The sequence below is a fragment of the Cupressus sempervirens genome, chromosome 10 (assembly GCF_028749045.1).
Source record: "Cupressus sempervirens isolate cs-2001-9-10 chromosome 10, ASM2874904v1, whole genome shotgun sequence".
NCBI lineage: Eukaryota > Viridiplantae > Streptophyta > Pinopsida > Cupressales > Cupressaceae > Cupressus > Cupressus sempervirens.
In genome coordinates, this window is record NC_143127.1 from 763,489,589 (window position 1) to 763,508,593 (window position 19,005).

The following is a 19,005-nucleotide window of genomic DNA, read 5'->3' on the forward strand; positions in this document are numbered from 1 at the left end:
TACTAATCACTGGCACGTCAAATCGTTACTACCTTAACTAGATCCACTGAGACACATGTCAGAGAGTCGTAATCTCACTATGCATATCTTTTGAGCACCTTTCCATAGTGAGATAGTGAGGACCATCAATCTACCACCATCTGACGGCCTTGAAAGTACAATAAAATCTGTCAGGTAGCCCTACATTTTGTAGCTCACAAGGAAATAGGACCCACAATCCATGTGTTTCTAAGTCGCTAACTCGCTATACCTAAATAATGTGCATCTTCCCATAGCGAGTCAGCGAGGACCATAGATCCATGCTGATCTGATGATAGTGAAAGACTCGCCATAATACTACACTATCTCCTTAAAACCTCTAGGCCCACAAAATACCTCAACACACTTGGCACACACCTCAACATAGTCACCATGTCCACCCTGGCATCCCTTTCCTAACCCTGCCATGTTTTTTCATTTTTAGGTCGGTTGCTAACTCGCTACTAGAGAAAACCACAAACTTCCTGGTAGTGACTTAGTGAGCCCTGGTGGGTCATCAAAAAATACAGCGATGTCACATCAAAAATGGACCCACCTGCTATGAATTTCACGACACCTCGCTATCTCACTAACGGTGAGATGTATAGTTTTTTTTATAGTGAGGTAGTGAGCTCTGGTGGCTTTATCCAAACTTGACATTGGAAAAATAGCCAAAAAAAAAGGGGACCCACCTGACACGCAGAAAAAGAGAGCTATATCGCTATGGAAAAACAACGTGCAACTTTCCATAGTGACATAACCATTGATCTGAGCTGATTTGACAATGGGGGACTTGTGGGCTTGCAAAAATATACTAAGGAACATCATAAGGTTCAATCGTTTAATTTTTTTGATATTCCTGGGGGCGGGGGGGGGGGGTTTAAATAATATTAAACTGGAGAGATGACCGTTGGGTGGGGTTTTTATTTGAATTCAAATTTTGGCAGGGGCACAAAAATAAACAATAGAAATATTGCAAGGTTATGAGCGAGTACTAGTCACCCATGACCCTCCTAGTCACCTTGTGATCATCAAAATTTTCTCATATATATATAGTATGATGTATTAGTTGGGGACCTAAAAGATTGACCTTTCAATAAACAATACAAGCACTAGAGTTATAAAACATAGGAGGCAGTTAAGCCATGCCATAAATCTTGAAGAGGAGTGTTGATGGCTAGTCCAATAATCCCTACTCAACATTAAGAAATGAGATTCAAACATGTAACCAAGCTCTAATACCACTTGTTACAAGATAGGGTTTTCAATGAACCAAAAGATTGACCTTTCAATGCCCAATACAACCACTAGAATTATATAGCAAAGGGGTGGTTAAGCCATGTTGTGAATCACAAAGGGAAATTTTGGCAATTAGTCTAGCAAGTGAAATATTGTATCACCCAAAAATATTTCTAATTTCTCTTCAATAAGGCTTATCTTAGTGCAAAGTTACTATTTTCAAAGGCTTACTATTTTTAGTAAGTTAGTTGTTTGAGCTTAGAATATTCTAATTTCATCCTTGGAGTTTTATTTTAGATATATCATCCAGTTAGTAAATTTTAATTATAGTATCAAGTCTATTTTTGAAGATATTAATTTTTTTTTGGTATTGGTAGTATGGTATAAAAACTTTGAACTTGGTTTTAAAGGCTTTAGAGGCTTCGAAAAAGGGTTCAAACCTCAATTATGTGGATCTTGTGCAAGTTAAGTTATGTATATCATATCACAACATTTCTAAAATGGGGTCATAATAGTTATTCAAATAAATTGGTGATGAGTTATGGTCTTTGAAAGTTGCCCTACCCCAAATGGCCCAAAAATAATTTCTTTTGAGTTCTAAAAGTTTTGGGGCCTACTCTAATGTAACAAAATATGAAAATAATAATAATCTAGGTTTGGTTACCAACCAAAATAATAATAATTCAGGGTTGGTCGACCTCAAGGTCTAGGGTTAAAATTCTACAGCCATCATAGGTAGTGGAAAATTGCTTATAAAAAGAAGACTTTTAGGGTTGTATAGATAGTTCTCAGATGTTGGTGGTGGCTCTAGCTTAGAAAATATTGTAAGGAAAATGACAATGTGGCTTTGCATGTTTTATTTTTGAAATTTCAAATTTGAAATTCCATATTTTTGGAGGTAGTAAGAAGCCAACCTTTTGTTCTTGCAACTAGTTTTTATTTCTCTATTTTTAAATTTTTTTTATGTGTTTGTTATGGGTATGTGCAAGATCATGGTCAGCCAAACTATGGCCTTAAGTGGTAGTGAAAAACTAGCAAAACAAGTTTATGTTAACTTGACATGTAATTTTAAAGTAGTTATGGGCTTTATATTAAACTTTTGTAAGAAACAAATATGTAGGAAATTGAATGTAATTACTAAACTACTAGGCCTTATCTAGAGAAAAAATAATTTGATTTGTCAAAAGTTTAGATTTTAATGCAGTACTACAAAAATTTTAGGGCAAAAATAAAAAGTAGGTGTATGTTTGACCACCTTAATCAAAATCAAATGATAATATTTTTAAATATAATTCTATATTAAAAAAGTATACTCATGGCCGGATGTGACACATATTTTTGAGAATTTTTATTCCAAATAAATAATTAAATATGAATTTTCTACTATAAGTTTTCTAGAATAAAAAAACCCCCATGTTTGACCACCTTAACTAATTGAAAACTTTACTAGATTAATTTTAATTATTTTCCTTATACTACACGAAGCATAAAATGTGACGCAACTTTTGGATTTTAAAAATGTTATACCATTTGAAAGTTATAGCTATTTTTCAATTAGTATGTCAATCAACACTTTAAAGATGACTTCATTAAAAATTAACTAATAAATACTTATTGAACTTAGAATTTAATAGAAATTATATCAATGGAATCTTGAGAGTGTTATAAAAAGCCCTTTTCATTTCATTGAATTTCGATGAAAATAATATTGTCAGATGGCTACTCAAAGTCTGAATGTTAGTGAAAGCTTTCTCAAACACATTTTTTGAGTTGACCAAATAGGTTCAGTAAATACCAAGCCTAATTGGATACCTAATTTCAAATCGGGTATCTGATACTAGATCGAGTACTCGATATGAAATCAAGTATCCAAAAAGTGGCAGAAAAAATTCTTTCAAACATTCATAGCCTAGCCTAAATTTTGGAGAGAAACCAAAATTCGAGAAGTGTAGGCATTATTATTATTATATTTAGTAATATTATATTATTATTATTATTTTTATATATATTAATATAGTAATATATATAGTTGTTATTATGGTTATTATTATTAAATATAATATTATCATGAAATGCATCAAAAGGGGTCATAGGTTAACCTATGACACCTTTCGACACATTCAAACCAACAAAATAGGTCCATAGGGGTCCTAGGGCCCCTAGGGACATATGTTGTTGTGAAATGTGTCAAAAGGGGTCATAGGTTATCCTACGACCCCTATTGATACATTTGAACCAACCAAATGGGTCCCTAGGGATCCTAGGGCCCCTAAGGACATATGTTGTCATGAAATGCATTGAAAGGGGTCATAGAGTATCTTATGGTCCCTTTTGATGCATTTGAACCAATCAAATGGGTCCCTAGGGGTCCTAGGGTTACTAAGGACATATGTTGTCATGAAATACATCAAAACCTATGACCCCTTTCGATGAAGTTGAAACAACCAAATAGGTCCCTAGAGGTCCTAAGGCCCCTAGGGACATATGCTGTCATGAAATGCATCAAAAGAGTTCATAGGTTATCCTGTGACACCTTTCAATGCATTCAAACCAACCAAATAGGTCCCAAGGGGTCCTAGGGACCCTAGGGACATATTTTATTGTGAAATGCATTGAAAAGGGTCATAAGTTAACCTATGACTCCTTTCAACACATTTGAGCCAACCAAATAGGCCCCTAGGGATCTTAGGGTCCCTAGGGACATATGTTGTCATGAAATGTGTAGAAAGGGATCATAGGTTATACTATGACCCCTTTCGACACATTCAAACCAACCAAACAGGTCCCTAGGGATCATATGGCCCCTAGGGACATATGTTGTCATGAAATGTGCAAAAAGGGGTCATAGGTTATCCTATGACCCCTCTCGACACAATCAAACCAACCAAATAGGTCTCTAAGGGTACTATGGCCCCTAGGGACATACGTTGTCATGAAATGCATTCAAAGGGGTCATAGGTTATCCTATAACCTATTTTGACACATTCAAACCAACCAAATGGGTCCCTAGGGGTCATAGGGCCCCTAGGAACATATATTGTATTGAAATGCATCGAAAGGGATCATAGGTTATCATATGAACCCTTTTGAGGCATTTGAAACAACCAAATAGGTCCCTAGGGGTCCTAGGGCCCCTAGGGACATATGTTGTCATGAAATGCATTGAAAGGACCTATGACCCATTTCAATGCATTTGAACCAACCAAATAGGTCCCTAGGGGTCCTAGGATACCTAGGAACATATGTTGTCATCAAATACTTCAAAAGGGGTCATATGTTATCCTATGACCACTTTCGATGCATTCAAACAAACAAAATGGGTCCCTAGGGGTCTTAGGGTCCCTAGGGACATATGTTGTCATGAAATGCATCGAAAGGGTTTGTAGGGTATCCTATGACCCATTTTGATGCATTTAAAACAACCATATAGGTTCTTAGGGGTTTGCTAGGGCCCCTACGCACACATGTTATCATAAAAATGCATCGAAAGGGGTCATAGGTTAAGCTATGACTCTTTTTGATGCATTTAAACCAACCAAGTAGGTCCCTAGGGGTTCCCTAGGGCCCCTAGGGACATATGTTGTCATGAAATGTGTCGAAAGAGGTCATAGGTTAATCTATGACTCCTTTCAAGTCAAACCAACCAAATAGGTCCTAGGGCCCCTAGGGACATATGTTGTCATGAAATGCATTGAAAAGGGTTATAGGTTATCTTATGACCCCTTTTGATGAATTTGAACCAACCATAGGGACATATGTTGCCATGAAATGCATCAAAAGTTGTCATAGGTTATCCTAGACCTGTTTCGATGCATTTAAAACAACTGAATATGTTCCCAATGGTCCTAGGGCCCATAGGGACATATGTTCTGATCAAATGCTTCGAAAGGTGTCACAGGTTAACCTATGATCCCTTTCGATGCAATCAAACCAACCAAATAGGTCTCCAAGGGTCCTAGGGCCCCTAGGGACATATGTTGTCATGAAATGTATCGAAAAGGGTCATAGGTTATCCTATGACCCCTTTCGACACATTCAAATCAACCAAATGGGTCCCTATGGTTCCTAGGACCCCTAGGGACATATGTTGTCATGAAATGTGTCAAAAGGTATCATAGGTTATCCTATAACCCCTTTCAATGTATTCAAAACAACCAAATAGGTCCCTAGGGGTCTTAGGGCCCCTACGGACATATGTTGTCATGAAAGGTGTTGAAAGGTGTCATAGGTTAACCTATGACCCCTTTCAACACATTTGAACCAACCAAATAGGTCCCTAGGGGTGCTAGGGCCCCTAGAGACATATGTTATCATGAAATGCATCGAAAGAGGTCATAGGTTATCCTATGACCCCTTTTGATAGACTCAAACCAATCAAATAGGCCCCTAGGGGTCCTAGGGCCCCTAGGGACATATGTTGTCATGAAATGTATCAAAAACCTTTTGATGCATTCAAACCAACCAAATAGTTCCCTATGGGTCTTAGGGCCCCTAGGGACATATGTGGTCATGAAATGCATTGAAAAGGTTCATAGGGTATCATATGACCCCTTTCCATGCATTTAAACCAACTGAATATGTCCCTATGGGTCCTAGGGCCCCTAGGGACATATGTTGTCATGAAATGCATCGAAAGGTGCAATAGAATATCCTATGACCCCTTTCAAAACATTAGAACCAAGAAAATGGGTCCCTAGGGGTCCTAGACCCCCTAAGGACATATGTTTTCATGAAATGTGTTAAAAGGGGTTCGACATATTTGAACCTATGACCCCTTTTGACATATTCAAACCAACCAAATGGGTCCCTAGGGGTTGTAGGGCCCCTAGGGAAATATGTTGTCATGAAATGTGTTGAATGGGGTCATAGGTTATCCTGTGACCCCTTTCAACTCATTTGAAACAACCAAATAGTTCCCTAGGGGTCCCAGGGCCCCTAGGGACATATGTTGTTATGAAATGCATTAAAAGGGGTCATAGGTTAGCCTATGACCCCTTTCGAGACATTTGAACCAACCAAATTGGTCCCTAGTGGTCCTAGGGCCCCTAGGCACATATGTTGTCATGAAATGTGTTGAAAGGTGTCATAGGTTATCCTATGACCCCTTTTGATGCATTTGAACCAACCATTTGATGATGTGAAGGAAAAAATTACATAGTTTTGGCACTCTAGCTCAAAAGTATCACCCAATGCTAAATACTTGTTAAAGTTAAGAATTGGCATGAGAGATCGCATGCCACATCCTAAACATTATTTGGAGGTAGGTCAAACTATGTTGTTTAAAGAATTTAGAGAGATTCTTCCAAGATTGCATATATCACAAAGGGTTTTTGAATCTTTGGAGCCATTTTATTATGTGCGACTTAAAATTTGAAATACATGTTGTTGCAAGTACCATGTCGAGTTTTCTATGGACCATGAAATATTATGCTCCATCCATTCTACTTTGCATGGTAAAGAAATGTTGGAGAATTTTTTTCTAGTGGGCTTCCAAAGTCATCAAGAGACTTGCTAGATCAATTTTTATGTCATAGAGTTGATGATTGTTTCTTTTATAGAAATTCTTGTTTAATTGAGAAGTGTTCAGAATGTGGTGGTTTATCCAAGTTTGACACATGTTTCCATGAGGTTTGTGAACAAGATCTTGGGAAGAAAATAGTAAAAACAATGGTATCTGAAATGATGAAATACACATTGAAGAGTGGGGTTGAGGTCTCTAGATGTGAATTGGTTGCAAAAGAAATCAGTGTGACTAGTTTTATTTCAAATTTCAAGAGAAATATTTTCTAAAAGTATGCAAGATATAGTCACAAGTCTTAGTGGTTTGATCAACAATTTAGAATCTCTAAAGAGACTTTTCCCATTGGCACTATTAAATTAGTTGTTGACTTTGTTGAGAACTACACATTGCAGCCTCAAAATGAGACACAATCTCAGTATCACAACTCCATTCAAATTGCTATTTTTGTCCACATAACACATAGACACGCTCCTAATAGTGCAGAAGATAGTTGAAAGATGATTAGAGAGTACCATTTTTATAGGAGTGATGATAGATCTCACTCTTACGAGTTTGTGCAACATTGTTTTGAGAATTATTTTGATTTCTTACAGGAGCATGACATTGCTATGGACATACATATCATTTGGTTAGATAATTTCATAGGTGAATTCAAGAATGCTGGCGTGTTTTATTGGTTGTGTACGATGCACGTAGAGAGTGGGGTACCTCATATTTAGAGTTTTTTTGAGTCTAGCCATGGGAAAGGGAAACATGATGGAGAAGGGGCATGTGTGAAGAGAGCACTAGTTAAGGAACAATTGAAGATTTCAAGAGAAGAGCTTCTTGATACTCGTAGTATTATTGATTGGTGTAGTTCAACATTATCACAGGGGGGACTCTTGATTCAGTAGTATGCAAGTTCTTTTGGTTGGTTGAGGAAGGGTCCAAAGGTGATATTTCAAATTGTGCTATAGTGAGAGACTCATCAAAAAATGCATTCATTTTGGAGCTTTGATTCTAGTACACAAACCATTTGGACATGACAACTAGCTTGCTTTTGTCCTAATTAATTTCAGTGTGATTGGGATCATTGTGAGTCAAGTGAGTGGGTGGACACATGGGCTCCACATTATCTTACTCCATTTTCTATCATGCCCTCTATCTGAAATGATGACATGGAAAGTTCACTTGAGCATAACCATCTATTAGATCTTCTTTAGCCAGGACATGTCTTTGCATTGGTTGCACCACTGGGGAATAATGAGAAATCAAATGATTGGTTAACACATTGTGTAAGAGGTAAACAAAAGCTTGTACAACTGATCATAGATGATGATGGATTCACATATCGTACTAGTTTAGTGGTTGTTGTTGGAACATGGATGCGGACATACATGCTTAGAAGGAGTGGAATTCCTACATTCGAAGACTATCATAAGCACAAAACAATTCTCATATATTTTCATCTTATTACAGCAACAAATGTGAAGTTGTTGAAGCATCAAAGAAGACCAAAAGTAAAAGAACTTTTTACTATTACTAATGCTGATCATGAAGCCCTATTAAAGACCCTAAAACAAAGAGAGGACCTTACCAAAACACTTGACTAGTATATTTACTTATTATGTTATTTTTCTCATAATGATTCAATGATTATCTTGTTTAATACAATAAGTTACTAATATTTTTTATGATATTGGAATGTAGGTAAATCATGAATACTAGCCATTGATGAAGATAAAAAACTAAATAAGAAGCAAAATAAAGAAAAATCTATTCTATTTTTGACACTTTGATTTTTGGCACTACTTTTTTGACACTACGATTTTTGACATTACAATTTTGATAGTTGAGTATTGATGTAATAATGATGAAACACTTTTGATATTGTAAATGTAAACTTGTTGATTTAATGTAAGAAACAAATATAATTTTACTTAATGTAATTTATGTGGAGGGACCTAAAAAATGATGATTTTAATACATACTAACACCAAACTTGCACTGTGCCCAATGCCAAAAACTTTAGAGAGGTAAAAATAATGTTTTTACTTAATACTAACCCTAGTGACATCCTTCTTCTAGCCACAGAGAGCTTCCATCATTCATGGCCACCCTGTATCGAAGAGTCTCCAAGGTGCTCTAAGTGCATTTCAAAGTTGATTTTCCAAGGGTCATAACTCTAAGCTTGTGGGGGCTATTGCTGAAACATTGAATGATATAAGATAGACATGCTAAGGCCTAAAATAACATATCTCATTTTCAAGAGATCACATTCCCTTTTGATTTGGCACAATGATCTCCCTCGATGCTAAAACTCATAGTGTGTCTTAGTTCATAGGTGCATTACAATGTAACTTTAAAACTATTGATCCCAACATTGAATCATTAGTGCCATTAGCTTCAGATGGGTGGGTGAACCCTAGTTACACCCTTGTTTTAGCAATGGAGAGCATCCATAATTCATAGCCACCCCATACCGAAGAGTCTCCAAGGTGCTTTAAGTGCATTTCAAGGTCAATATTCTGAGAGTCATAACTCAGAGCTCATGGGGGCTATCAATAAAACATTGAATGCTACAAGATAGTCATGCCAAGTTTTAAAATAAACTATCTCATTTTTGAGAGATCACATTCTATTTGGATTCCGCACAACGATCTCACTTGATGCTAAAACTTACATTGTGCCTCAGTTCATAAGCATCATAGCGTAACTTTGAAACCACTGATCTTGGCATCAAATTGTCAATGCCATTAGCTCTAGATGGATGGATGAACCCTAGTGACACCTATTTTATAAAAGCAAAGATCCTCCATCATTCATGGCCACCCTGTACCAAAGAGTCTCTAAAGTGCTCTAAGTGTATTTCAAGGTTGATCTTCCGAGGATCATAAATCAGACCTCATGAGAGCTATCGATGAAATGTTAAATGATACATAATGGTCATGCTAAGGCCTAAAATAACCTATCTCATTTTTGAGAGATCACATTCCATTTGGATTCAGCACAATGATCTCACTCGATGCCAAAATTCACAGTGTGCCTTAGTTCCTAGGTGTATCATAGTGTAACTTTGAAACCACTAATCTTGGCATCAAATTGTCAATGACATTAGCTCTAGATGGGTGAGTGAGCCCTAGTAACACTATTGTTCTAGCCACACAGAGCCTCCATTGTTCATGACCACCCCATACCAAAGAATCTCCAAGGTGCTCTAAGTGCATTTCAAGGTCAATCTTCTAAGGGTCATAACTTAGAGCTCGTCGGGGCTATCGATGAAATGTTAAATACTATAAGATAGTCATGCTAAGGCCTAAAATAACCTCTCATTTTTAAGAGATCACATTCCATTTGGATTCGGCACATTGATCTCGCTCGATGCCAAAACTAAGTGTTCCACAGTTAATAGGTGCATCACAACGTAACTTTGAAACCCCTGATCCTACCATCATATTATTAGTGCCATTAGCTCTAGATGGTAGGTGAGCCCTAGTGACACCCATTTTTTGGCTACAAAGAGCCTCCATTGTTCATGGCCACCTCGTATTGAAGAGTCTCCAAGATGCTCTAAGTGCGTTTAGAGGTTGATCTTTCGAGGGTCATAACTCAGATCTCATGAGGGCTATCAATGAAATGTTGAATACTACAAGATGGTCAAGCTGAGGCCTAAAATAACCTATCCCATTTTCAAGTGATCACATTATGTTTGGATTCAGCACGACGATCTCACTCGATGCCAAAACTCACAGTGTGCCTCAGTTCATAGGTGCATCACAATGTAACTTTGAAATAGCTGATCTTGGCATAAAATCATTAGTGCCATTAGCTCTAGATGGATGGGTGAACCCTAGTGACATCCTTGTTCTGGCCACAGAGAGCCTCCATCATTTGTGACCACCCCATACCTAAGAGCCTCCAAAGTGGTCTAAGTGCATTTCAAGGTCAATCTTCCAAGGGTCATAACTTGGAGCTCATGAGGGATATCAATAAAAGATAAAATTCTACAGGATGGTCATGTTGAGGCCTAAAATAATCTATGTCATTTATAAGAGATCACATTCCATTTGGATTTGGCACATCGATCTCACTCGATGCCAAAACTCATAGTGTGCCTTAGTTCATAGGTACATCACAGTGTAACTTTGAAACTACTGATCATGGCATCAAATTGTTCATGCCATTAGCTCCATATGGATGGGTGAACCCTAGTGACACCCTTGTTCTAGCCATGGAGAGTCTCCATCATTTGTAGCCACCTCGTACTGAAGAGTCTCCAAGGTGCTCTAAGTGTGTTTCAAGGTCGATCTTCTGAGGGTTATAACTTGGAGCTTGTGAGGGCTATAGATGAAACATAGAATTCTATAGGATGGTAATGTTGAGGCCTAAAATAACCTATCTCTTTTTTGCAAGATCGCATTCCATTTGGATTCGACACAACAATCTCACTCGATGCCAAAACTCGTAGTATGCCTTAGTTCATAGGTGCATCACCATGTAACTTTGAAACTACTAATCTTGGCATCAAATCATCAGTGTCATTGCTCTAGATGGGTGGATGAACCCTAATGACACCTTTTTACTAGCCATGAAGAGCCTCCATCGTTTGCAGCCACCTCATGCTCTAAGTGCATTTCGAGGTCAATCTTCCAAGGGTCATAACTTGGACCTTGTGAGGGCTATTGATGAAATGTTGAATGCTATTGGATGGTCATGCCAAGGCCTAAAATATCCTATCTCATTTCCAAGGTGCTCTAAGTGTGTTTGGGTGGGTGAAGCATAGTGACATCTTAAGGGATTGCAAAGATTATTTCAAATTAAACATATATGATAGCATTTCAAATTAAACATTGCATCAAAATTTGATAATAAAGGTTGTTAAAATGTTATTCACAAATTATTTCATTTGAATCAAATATAAAAAACATGATCAAAATGAATGATATTCCATAAACAAATGAACAATACACATGATCCATAATAAATTGAACAATACTATACTAAATTAATATGTATATCATTGTGCACATAAATTAAAAAAATATATATCAACATATATGTATCCATAAAAAAATTACACAAATATATATATCAAAGTTCATGTATCCATAGACAAATTACACGAATATATATCAAAATACATAGATCCATATACAAAATGTGGCTAATCATGCCATCAGAATGTGTATAATATCAATGTTTTTGTATACAATGTGGCATATGCCATCTCAGAATGTATCATGAGGCATCCTATGACAACTATACTATCCCATGCTCGTGGTGGATGATCAAAATGCAGCCTCTTCCCTACACTAGGTGGATCAAATGCCTCCTACATAAACAAAAAAGGAAAATCCAAAGTTAGACTACTAAATTTATATGATTCTATGCATCTAAAATTGAATTACTCAAATGCATAATGATCATTTTTTAATGGATATTTATAGTATTAAACTTTCATCATAAATACCTCTCTCGTCAACCTCTTACACTACTCAGGAGTCCTCTCATATGTCCTTGGCAATGCCTGGACCTCATTGGTTGTGGCATGTGTATGTTCAATTATGTTTGTCAGATGAATATACAACTTAAACTATAACATTATATTCATAGCATGCTAAATTTATAACATATAATCAAGAATTCAAACAACAACTTACCTCTGTTGATTCCTCCTCTAGATATAATGGTTGTGTCAACAAAGATATAAAACTCTAGCATCCAATGTCATGTGCACTAAGTGTTTCCTACGAGATACAAAATACTAGTTGCTAATATCATGAAAATTAGTTTTGAATTTATTTATGAAAAAAAGAAAAATAAAAAATAGATGATACTTATACATATGATGGGGCTCTCACTATGAAAGGAAATGCCAAAGGGTCTGCAACATGGAATCTACCTACACTCATCACCAGTAGCCATGCCCGATACAATAAAGAATGTAAGTAAATTTCATTACACCAAATATTCTACAAGAATACATTGATATTCAATCACTTTAAAATTTGACAACTCGTCTCCCACAATCTACCCCCCACTGACATAATATATGCTCCAATATCAAAAAGAAAAAACAATGAGAACACAACATGATATACTGTAGATGTCTCAAGTCCAAATGAAATAGTTGAGAGCATGACATTATCAACCTATCTGAGCTCCTCCTTAATCATCAACTAAACATGAATGAATATCACATACATGTATAAGTTAGTATGGGTTAAAAATTAAAATTACTCTATTATAAAGATTAACTTTAAATCACATATGTCGTGACAAAAAAATGTAAACACACACTGACATAGAAGGATTCTATGCCTCTGCATGCTCCTCATCTCTTATGTCAGGGTGTGTAGCCTCTATACGTGTATGTGGTGTATCCTCCTGAAATACAAACTAATACTCAGAAAGATCACCTATGGGACCCAGACAAATATTCTTGCATATTATGCAAGTATGGGGCACACAAACATGTGATGAGCTCGCTAATGATGAACTTGTGCTAGCATCATCAACACGAGGGGGCAACACTAACCTAGCATAGGATATCAATAGGCTACTCAATCTGTGGATGGCTCTAATAGTTTGAGAGCTAGCCTCTACAATGATATAAGGATGCTACACTAGAGGATGGAGGGAGACATCAGTAGGGGGGACAAAAGTACCAACTTTCTTCTGCTAGGCAAAGGGTCTATCCTGAGGAGCTCCTCCTCCTACACCCATGTTGGGCCTTATTCTCCAATAGTTCACCTTGAGGTGCAACACAAATTTGGCATAGAATTTTCTAATGAAATAAAATGGCACCTCTCAAATTCTATGTGAAGGGATGTCAAAAACCATCCACCAATGATCTCAAAAGTTTGCATGCATAGCCTCATTTATGCACCATTTAATTGATAGTTTGGGCTTTGTTCATTCTACTTGTTTAACAATTTTTGGGTTTACAAAAAGGCCAACTATATCATCTTTAGTTGTATTTAGGGCCACAACCTCATCATAGTCCAACCCATCATCAAACATGGCATGCATTTGGTCATGCCAACAAAGAGTAGCATTTTGTTCATTGGTAAGCGTTTCAATATTATCCACTACGATGTTTAACGTGGATAACATGGGAGCCAATGCGGGTATAGTGTTATATGTGGTTCACAAAACACTTAATTCAAAGAGAATTTTAAATATCAAATCTTTAATTCAAGGAGGGTTTTGAGGGGGTAGAGGATCATTTGGTGGAGGGTTATGAGGAACATTATTTCCTGCCTCAGTATCATCATTTGGGTTAGCCATACCTATTATGAAAAACATAACTTCTATTAAAAACAACCTAAATTTCAACAATTTCTATTTAAAAAACTTAATTTTTAACAAATCCAATTTAAAATAACTAATTTATAATAATATTCATTCAAAACATTAAAAAAAAAAAACAAATTACCCTTATTTGATACCAATTCCAACATCTGATACCTAAATGGAGGTCAACACTCAAACAAAAAAAAATGCAATGTAAAAAGAGTTCTCAGGTTTTTTCTTTTTTAAATCTATGTTATAGGTTTTGGGTATCCGATATAATATCGGGTATCTGATATGAAATCAAATACCTGATTACCAATTAGATATCTGAAAAGGCTTGGTCCTAACATTTTAGCCTTGGTATCAAGATTGGTAGAAAAAAGTCAGAGCAGATTTTGATATGCTTTTAGATGTTTTCAAACTCCACTTTTTTCACATTGCCACTTTTTGACACACTAAGATCTTGCACATACCCTTCTATTAAGGAGAATACCCTTCATCACTGATGAGTAATTTACTTTGAAATACATGCATTCATTGAAGGTTGGCATGCATCTTATGTAGAGAAAAAGTAAAATTGGTAAAATTCATATACTCGTGTTTATTTACATTTAATTTTGGATCCAATTATAAATTTTTTATCCACAATTACATAGTAAAATACAGAAACATTATGTACTTAGTTTATTTTCTTTTTAATGCTCAACTACTCAATACGTTGAACATCACACACATCTTGACACAAATCCTTATGCTTATTATACACACACACACACATTTACATTCGTACATTCTCATCAACTATTGGTCAAAAACTTGTATATTAGCTTATCCCTACTCCATTGATTCCAAATTGTTGGGTTTGGGTCATTTTTATGGTTCACGACTTTTATCCTATATGGTGTATATTTGAGCTAAATCTCAAAAATTTCAAATTTGAATTATTGATAGACACCTTTTTTCCCATAGCTTTTAGATGCAAATTTGGTACACATGTGGATAAAAAATTGTTATGTGCTTTCAAATGTATTCAGTAATTCACCATATAATGGCTAATTCATCATATATTCATCATTTAAGTCACAAGTTATATAAGGAACATTCACTATATATTATTGTGATTCAAATATTGAAAAGAAACCACAATATATCATTACAATCCACATGTAGATCATTTGCATGCTTTTTATGTTGAAATTAAATTGATCTCAAACATCTTATTATATATTTCCAAAGTATTTCAAAATAGTCTCGCTCCTTGTCAACAAGAAAATATTAAACATTAGAGTAAATTAGACATCAGTAGTAGATTAGATATAAATAAAAAATGTGTGTGATATTGAATCGTCCTATACATTGACTTAAAATTAGTTACAATTCTATAAAAAATTTGAGATGACACAAAATCATGCATATCAATTTTCAATAAGTTTTTAGATTTTAAGCAACATTGCATTCTTCTTCTCATCACCATTTGAAAATAAAAACTCAATTCTCATGTATTTGAATTCAAAAAATAATAATTTCAATACTTTAATTTATCATTCTTAATAGAAAATAACTAATTTGAATTTAATTAGGTTTAATTTGTTTACATTATTCACTTTTAAACTTATTTATTTAAAATAGTTTTAATGATGAAGATCTTATGTTTCCTTAAAGAGAGTTTAAAGAAAGATCACAAATTTAAATCATATGTAAATGAAGCATATATCACATATTATTAAATGTCTCTCTCTCTCAAAAATGTAAAGTAGTTCCATATAGCTATATAGAAAAACGTGTCTATTTAAAGTAGATCCATATTGTCATATAGGAAAACCTATCTTTCTATTCTTTTCTTTTTACTGACTTCTTTCCTTCTTTCTTTTTACACGTTATGTAAAGTAGTTCCATATAACTATACAGAAAAAGACATATTTCTATTCTTTTCTTTTTACTAATTTCTTTCCTTCTTTCTTTTTACACGTTATGTAAAGTAGTTCCATATAACTATATAGAAAAATGCATATTTCTATTCTTTTCTTTTTACTAACTTCTTTCCTTCTTTCTTTTTACACGTTTATACTTGTAAAAGCCAATAGAGGTAATGGAGTTGCTGAAAAACATTGACAGCTTACCAACCAAACAAGCACGAAGAATGTCCACCAAAATTTTGAAGGCATCAAAAGGACAATTATTCGAAGATTTGACCCTTGATGTGGTAAATACTTTGTATTCTATGATCATGATATATTAAAATGAAACCGCTGGAAACTGGCCCACATTATTGATTAAGAACTTCGAAATGAGGTCAATGAACTATTTTTTTTATCACTCACAATAGTAATCGATGCATCTTTCCATTTAGGAACAAGGGTCTTTTAATCTGACCTTGACAAACAAATTTGGGATATCTAGACTTCCATATATGTATTGCCATATCACCAATCCCAGCTGTAGACATTCATCATTTTCAACAGTATCATTCAATGCCGAGTGAGCTGTGTTGAAAAGACTAATTATAGTTAAAAAATCATAATTATTCATTAACGAAATCTTTTCAATGGTGAGCTGAAATAAGAATTTAAAGGTACCCATCGAAGAAATCTTCAACGGTTGTGTAACTAATTTCAGGATAATGCTCGCAAACCTCTAAGTCTTTGGGTTCTTCCATCTTAAAATTGTATTGGCATCCATTAATGAAGATGTCATGTGTAAGGGCAGCCACTACGCTCTCTGGAATATTGTTGGCTTCAAAGAGAAACCAAAAGAAAAGAAATTACAGTAGTTTATGTAATACATGTGTCAGCTAAGTTAGATGCTAATGTAGTAATGATTATGGTGAAATTGGGCAAGGTAATATACCTTTGGCTAAGTCCAAGAGATCTTGTTCTGATATACAAACCCGAGGAAGAGTTTTCCCAATCTTCTTCTCCCAAATTGCTGCGAGCTCATTAAGTGTGAGGAAATTCTTGGGTGGTCTGAAATGCACACTTTTGTTAACAGTCAGGCCATCCTCCACAGTCTTTATGGTATACTTGCCAATGTCTTCTCCAGTTACAAAGTATGCTGTTATTAATCAGTCAAAATATAATACTATTATTAGATTTAATTGTGTAGTTTTGAAATATATTTATTGAATTATGTTTTATTAGTAGTTCTTTATAAGAATTTATCTTTTGGGATACTAAGTTTTCTTATTATTTATCTTTTATATATTTAATTTTGTAGATGGTTATTTAATTACTATCCTCATTGTATTTACGTGATTCTCACAAAAGTAAAGCATAAAATCTTATCAAAAGATCACCTATCTCAATACCACAATTCAAGTACAATCGAACCATAGAATTTTCTCTAAGATTAAACCTACTTAATATGCTACCCAATTGATAAATAAAAGAATATAAGTACCTTAAATGAATTCAACAATTTTCATATCAATAATTTTCAACCACACTCTACAATCTAAATTGATAAACAAAAAAAACTATAATCTCTATCCACGTCTACATTCTATCATTTTCCAATATAAAAGTATTTAACTATCCTACCCTTGATGTTTCCTTCTCCATAGATTTCAAACTGATCTTGTGGTGGAGGAAGCTCAGAGGGATGGGTATGATAAAAGTAAGGCCACCCAGCAATGGAATTACAGCAGATGTAAGTGTATGGAATGCTGGCTGCCTCAATTGCCCTCCTCACAACTCTCTTTTCTTTGTAAAAGCTTAGGCCTGGTTCCACTGGATTGGCTCTGTCTATTTCATGCCCAAATTCTGAAGGAAGAAACCTCTGCACCAAAGTTAAACAATTATTTAAATCTATTACAGTTAACAAGCATTCATAGTAATAATGTTAGGGTTCTAAGTCGTGACCTTAACTGTTCCAATTTCTTTAATGGCATCTACAATTTTGAGCTGATCTGTAAGCTGACCACCGCCCACAGTAGAAATAACAACATCAATGCCTTGCATGGCCTTTACCATTGACTTATGATCACTTAAATCTCCCTGCAGAACACCCATTACAAAATGCATTAAGAGGTATTAATAAAACCCATTTGAAAATATGTGAGAAACATTGCAAAAGTGTTTTTTACAATTATAATACAGCTCTTTGTCCGAACCAAATCATACGCATTAATATAGAAACTGACTGAGCAACTAATTTCTAAATACCCAACCAACAACACAGTCAAACAACATTGCTTGTAAAATGGTCACTCAATAACAATAAAGCAAACACCTGCAATAATAATTCGCTCGAAAAAACCAACAAAACTTAATTTGGTATTCAAAACCTCATATAACCAATCAAAACAATCTATACCCTCTATACCAACTATATTCTAGACAACTAAAAACACTTTCTGTCTTTTACACATCACTCTGGCCAAGAATAGTATATTCATTTCTCTAGAACATAATTTGCAACATAAATAGACAATGGTAACACCATAATCTCTCAATTCATGGAAGCACTTTTCTTTGGTAGCATGAGAGGCAGTGATGGGTCTTATGAGAGCATAAGTAGGATGGCCTGCATTTACAGCCGCAAGAGTAACAAAGCGACCGATATAACCAGTGGCTCCAATCACTAGTATTTTACTTTTCTCTTCCTTCACAAAATGCTCATATGAAGAAATCTCACAAATGGAGGCCATGGTAGACACTCAATTTTCTTCCACTAGTTGAGAATGAAGACAAAGACGAAGGAATGAAGGAATACAGCACCACTTGCGACCATTTTTAATTACAAGAAACTTAACAACTCTTAGAATTTTGAGGAAATAGGTCGGTGCAGTGGGCAAAGCAATCCAGCAGTTCTCTGTCTCTCTATATATGGCAGATTGGTCCAAAGAAAAATGCTTAATGTTTTTCTTATAATGGTTAGACATATTAAATCATGATTTTACTGTTGAAAAGAACGAATCCCTAATGGGCCTGCTAACCCGTTAATGCACATGGATG

General features: G+C 35.3%; 1 protein-coding gene across 1 annotated transcript; it reads right to left on the reverse strand.

The window, feature by feature from the left end:
- Positions 1–16,554: 16,554 nt before the first annotated feature.
- Positions 16,555–18,713, reverse strand: LOC149536104 (leucoanthocyanidin reductase-like). The gene is made up of 5 exons (XM_089803777.1): positions 18,474–18,713; positions 17,911–18,045; positions 17,590–17,827; positions 16,901–17,104; positions 16,555–16,786 (listed from the first exon to the last, which is right to left on the reverse strand). Exons 1-5 carry the CDS (start codon positions 18,696–18,698, stop codon positions 16,620–16,622), a joined length of 969 nt encoding a protein of 322 aa, XP_089659903.1. The 5' UTR covers positions 18,699–18,713; the 3' UTR covers positions 16,555–16,619.
- Positions 18,714–19,005: the final 292 nt, after the last annotated feature.

Bases quoted from the DNA above. Each gene is read 5' to 3' on its own strand.
- LOC149536104 (XM_089803777.1), bottom strand. From the start codon at position 18,698: ATGGCCTCCATTTGTGAGATTTCTTCATATGAGCATTTTGTGAAGGAA. The intron at 18,046-18,473 runs TTATGTTGCAAA...GGTGTTCTGCAG, and splicing joins ATGGTGTTACCATTGTCTAT to GGAGATTTAAGTGATCATAA. The intron at 17,105-17,589 runs GTAGGATAGTTA...GATTAATAACAG, and splicing joins TGGAGAAGGAAACATCAAGG to CATACTTTGTAACTGGAGAA.